Source organism: Rhinoderma darwinii, unplaced genomic scaffold, assembly GCF_050947455.1.
Source record: "Rhinoderma darwinii isolate aRhiDar2 unplaced genomic scaffold, aRhiDar2.hap1 Scaffold_558, whole genome shotgun sequence".
Taxonomy (NCBI): Eukaryota; Metazoa; Chordata; class Amphibia; order Anura; family Rhinodermatidae; genus Rhinoderma; species Rhinoderma darwinii.
In genome coordinates, this window is record NW_027464109.1 from 215,456 (window position 1) to 219,812 (window position 4,357).

The window sequence follows — 4,357 nt, forward strand, 5'->3', positions numbered from 1 at the left end:
ATGACAGCACAGGCCTCAGTATTAGCAGTGTGGCCCCCGGGAGCCCCAGTATATATGTAGGAGGGGTTTGTTACAGTGTATGACAGCACAGGCCTCAGTATTAGCAGTGTGGCCCCCGGGAGGCCCTGTATATATGTAGGAGAGGTTTATCAGTGTATGACAGCACAGACCTCAGTATTAGCAGTGTGGCCCCCGGGAGCCCCTGTATAGATGTTGGAGGGGTTTATCACAGTGTATGACAGCACAGGCCTCAGTATTAGCAGAGTGGCCCCCGGGAGCCCGGGTATATATGTAGGAGGGGTTTATCACAGTGTATGACAGCGCAGGCCTCAGTATTAGCAGTGTGGCCCCCAGGAGGCCCTGTATATATGTAGGAGGGGTTTATCACAGTGTATGACAGCACAAGCCTCAGTATTAGCAGTGTGACCCCCGGGAGCCCCTGTATATATGTAGGAGCGGTTTATCACAGTGTATGACAGCACAGGCCTCAGTAATAGCAGTGTGGCCCCCGGGAGCCCCTGTATATATGTAGGAGGGGTTTATCAGTGTATGACAGCACAGGCCTCAGTTTTAGCAGTGTGGCCCCCGGGAGCCCCTGTATATATGTAGGAGGGGGTTTATCACAGTGTATGACAGCACAGGCCTCAGTATTAGCAGTGTGGCCCCCGGGAGCCCCTGTATATATGTAGGAGGGGGTTTATCAGTGTATGACAGAACAGGCCTCAGTATTAGCAGTGTGGCCCCCGGGGCCCCTGTATAGATGTAGGAGGGGGTTTATCACAGTGTATGACATTACAGGCCTCAGTATTAGCAGTGTGGCCCCCGGGAGCCCCTGTATATATGTAGGAGGGGATTGTTACAGTGTATGACAGCACAGGCCTCAGTATTAGCAGTGTGGCCCCCGGTAGGCACTGTATATATGTAGGAGGGGTTTATCACAGTGTATGACAGCACAGGCCTCAGTATTAGCAGTGTGGCCCCCGGGAGCCCCTGTATATATGTAGGAGGGGTTTATCACAGTGTATGACAGCACAGGCCTCAGTATTAGCAGTGTGGCCCCCGGGAGCCCCTGTATATATGTAGGAGGGGTTTGTTACAGTGTATGACAGCACAAGCCTCAGTATTAGCAGTGTGGCCCCCGGGAGCCCCAGTATATATGTAGGAGGGGTTTATCAGTGTGTATGATAGCACAGGCCTCAGTATTAGCAGTGTGGCCCCCGGGAGCCCCTGTATAGATGTAGGAGGGGTTTGTTACAGTGTATGACAGCACAGGCCTCAGTATTAGCAGTGTGGCCCCCGGGAGCCCCAGTATATATGTAGGAGGGGTTTATCACAGTGTATGACAGCACAGGCCTCAGTTTTAGCAGTGTGGCCCCCGGGAGCCCCTGTATATATGTAGGAGGGGTTTATCACAGTGTATGACAGCACAGGCCTCAGTATTAGCAGTGTGGCCCCCGGGAGCCCCTGTATATATGTAGGAGGGGTTTATCACAGTGTATGACAGCACAGGCCTCAGTATTAGCAGAGTGGCCCCCGGGAGCCCCTGTATATATGTAGGAGGGGTTTATCACAGTGTATGACAGAACAGGCCTCAGTATTAGCAGTGTGGCCCCCGGGAGCCCCTGTATATATGTAGGAGGGGTTTATCACAGTGTATGACAGCACAGGCCTCAGTATTAGCAGTGTGGCCCCCGGGAGCCCCTGTATAGATGTAGGAGGGGTTTATCACAGTGTATGACAGCACAGGCCTCAGTATTAGCAGTGGGGCCCCCGGGAGCACCTGTATAGATGTAGGAGGGGTTTGTTACAGTGTATGACAGCACAGGCCTCAGTTTTAGCAGTGTGGCCCCCGGGAGTCCCAGTATATATGTAGGAGGGGTTTATCAGTGTGTATGATAGCACAGGCCTCAGTATTAGCAGTGTGGCCCCCGGGAGCCCCTGTATAGATGTAGGAGGGGTTTGTTACAGTGTATGACAGCACAGGCCTCAGTATTAGCAGTGTGGCCCCCGGGAGCCCCAGTATATATGTAGGAGGGGTTTATCACAGTGTATGACAGCACAGGCCTCAGTTTTAGCAGTGTGGCCCCCGGGAGCCCCTGTATATATGTAGGAGGGGTTTATCACAGTGTATGACAGCACAGGCCTCAGTATTAGCAGTGTGGCCCCCGGGAGCCCCTGTATATATGTAGGAGGGGTTTATCACAGTGTATGACAGCACAGGCCTCAGTATTAGCAGAGTGGCCCCCGGGAGCCCCTGTATATATGTAGGAGGGGTTTATCACAGTGTATGACAGAACAGGCCTCAGTATTAGCAGTGTGGCCCCCGGGAGCCCCTGTATATATGTAGGAGGGGTTTATCACAGTGTATGACAGCACAGGCCTCAGTATTAGCAGTGTGGCCCCCGGGAGCCCCTGTATAGATGTAGGAGGGGTTTATCACAGTGTATGACAGCACAGGCCTCAGTATTAGCAGTGGGGCCCCCGGGAGCACCTGTATAGATGTAGGAGGGGTTTGTTACAGTGTATGACAGCACAGGCCTCAGTTTTAGCAGTGTGGCCCCCGGGAGTCCCTGTATAGATGTAGGAGGGGTTTATCACAGTGTATGGCAGCACAGGCCTCAGTTTTAGCAGTGTGGCCCCCGGGAGTCCCAGTATATATGTAGGAGGGGGTTTATCACAGTGTATGATAGCACAGGCCTCAGTATTAGCAGTGTGGCCCCCGGGAGCCCCTGTATATATGTAGGAGGGGTCTATCACAGTGTATGACAGCACAGGCCTCAGTTTTAGCAGTGTGGCCCCCGGGAGTCCCTGTATAGATGTAGGAGGGGTTTATCACAGTGTATGACAGAACAGGCCTCAGTATTAGCAGTGTGGCCCCCGGGAGCCCCTGTATATATGTAGGAGGGGTTTATCACAGTGTATGGCAGCACAGGCCTCAGTTTTAGCAGTGTGGCCCCCGGGAGTCCCAGTATATATGTAGGAGGGGTCTATCACAGTGTATGACCGCACAGGCCTCAGTATTAGCAGTGTGGCCCCCGGGAGCCCCTGTATAGATGTAGGAGGGGTTTATCACAGTGTATGACCGCACAGGCCTCAGTTTTAGCAGTGTGGCCCCCGGGAGCCCCTGTATATATGTAGGAGGGGTCTATCACAGTGTATGACCGCACAGGCCTCAGTATTAGCAGTGTGGCCCCCGGGAGCCCCTGTATAGATGTAGGAGGGGTTTATCACAGTGTATGACAGCACAGGCCTCAGTATTAGCAGTGTGGCCCCCGGGAGCCCCTGTATAGATGTAGGAGGGGTTAATCACAGTGTATGACAGCACAAGCCTCAGTATTAGCAGTGTGGCCCCCGGGAGCCCGGGTATATATGTAGGAGGGGGTTTATCACAGTGTATGACAGCGCAGGCCTCAGTATTAGCAGTGTGGCCCCCGGGAGCACCTGTATAGATGTAGGAGGGGTTAATCACAGTGTATGACAGCACAGGCCTCAGTTTTAGCAGTGTGGCCCCCGAAACCCCGGACTCACCGATGGTGGAGATGAAGGTGGTGTTGAAGGCATCATCCGAGAAGCGGAAGAGGACGCAGGTCTTCCCCACCCCTGAGTCTCCTATGAGCAGCAGCTTGAAGAGCAGGTCGTACGTCTTCTTCGCCATGGGCCCTGTGTCTCCTCCGGGAACCCCTCTCCTATCAGTCGCGGCCGCCGCTCGGCGGTCTCGTCATACACGGGCCCCTCCCCTGTACCGGGCACACCCGCTGCTGACAACAAGCTGCTCCGTATCGTGCGCTGATAGCCGGGATGTCCTCCTCCTCCTGCGTCTATTCCCTTCTCCCGTAGACTCCTCCTCTAAGGCCTCGCCGGGACAAAATAGCGACCCCTCCCCCAATGCGCGCCGCCTGCCGTAGCGGCGGACGGAGACCCGCCCATCAGGGGAACGAGCACGCACGGAATAAGCGAGAGCGCGCATGTGTCACTCATCTTTTTTTTTTTATTTTTTTTTAAACTTTATTGTTTGTAGGAAGTTACAAGTGTCAAAAAAGAACAAACTTTATTGAGCGTACGAAATAGACACACTGAGAAAAAATAATGGGTATGAGATAAAGATGCAGATGTCCCCATAACAATGTCACCCACAGATGTCCCCATAACAATGTCACCCAGATATCCCAAAAACAATGTCACCTACAGATGTCCCCATAATACTGTCACCCACAAATGTCCCCATAATACTGTCACCCACAAATGTCCCCATAACAATGTCACCCACAGATGTCCCCATAACAATGTATCACCCACAGATGTCCCCATAACAGTGTATCACCCACAGATATTCCCATAACAATGTCACCCAAGATGT

The 4,357-nt window shown here is 53.1% G+C and overlaps 1 protein-coding gene across 1 annotated transcript in view; it reads right to left on the reverse strand.

Moving 5' to 3' along the window:
* Positions 1-3,910, reverse strand: part of RAB10 (RAB10, member RAS oncogene family) — a 34,837-nt gene extending 30,927 nt beyond the window's left edge. The window contains exon 1 of the mRNA XM_075848942.1: positions 3,529-3,910. Coding sequence (XP_075705057.1) covers positions 3,529-3,655 — 127 coding nt within the window. The 5' untranslated portion in view covers positions 3,656-3,910. The remainder of the gene's footprint in view (positions 1-3,528) is intronic.
* Between the last annotated feature and the right edge of the window lie 447 nt (positions 3,911-4,357).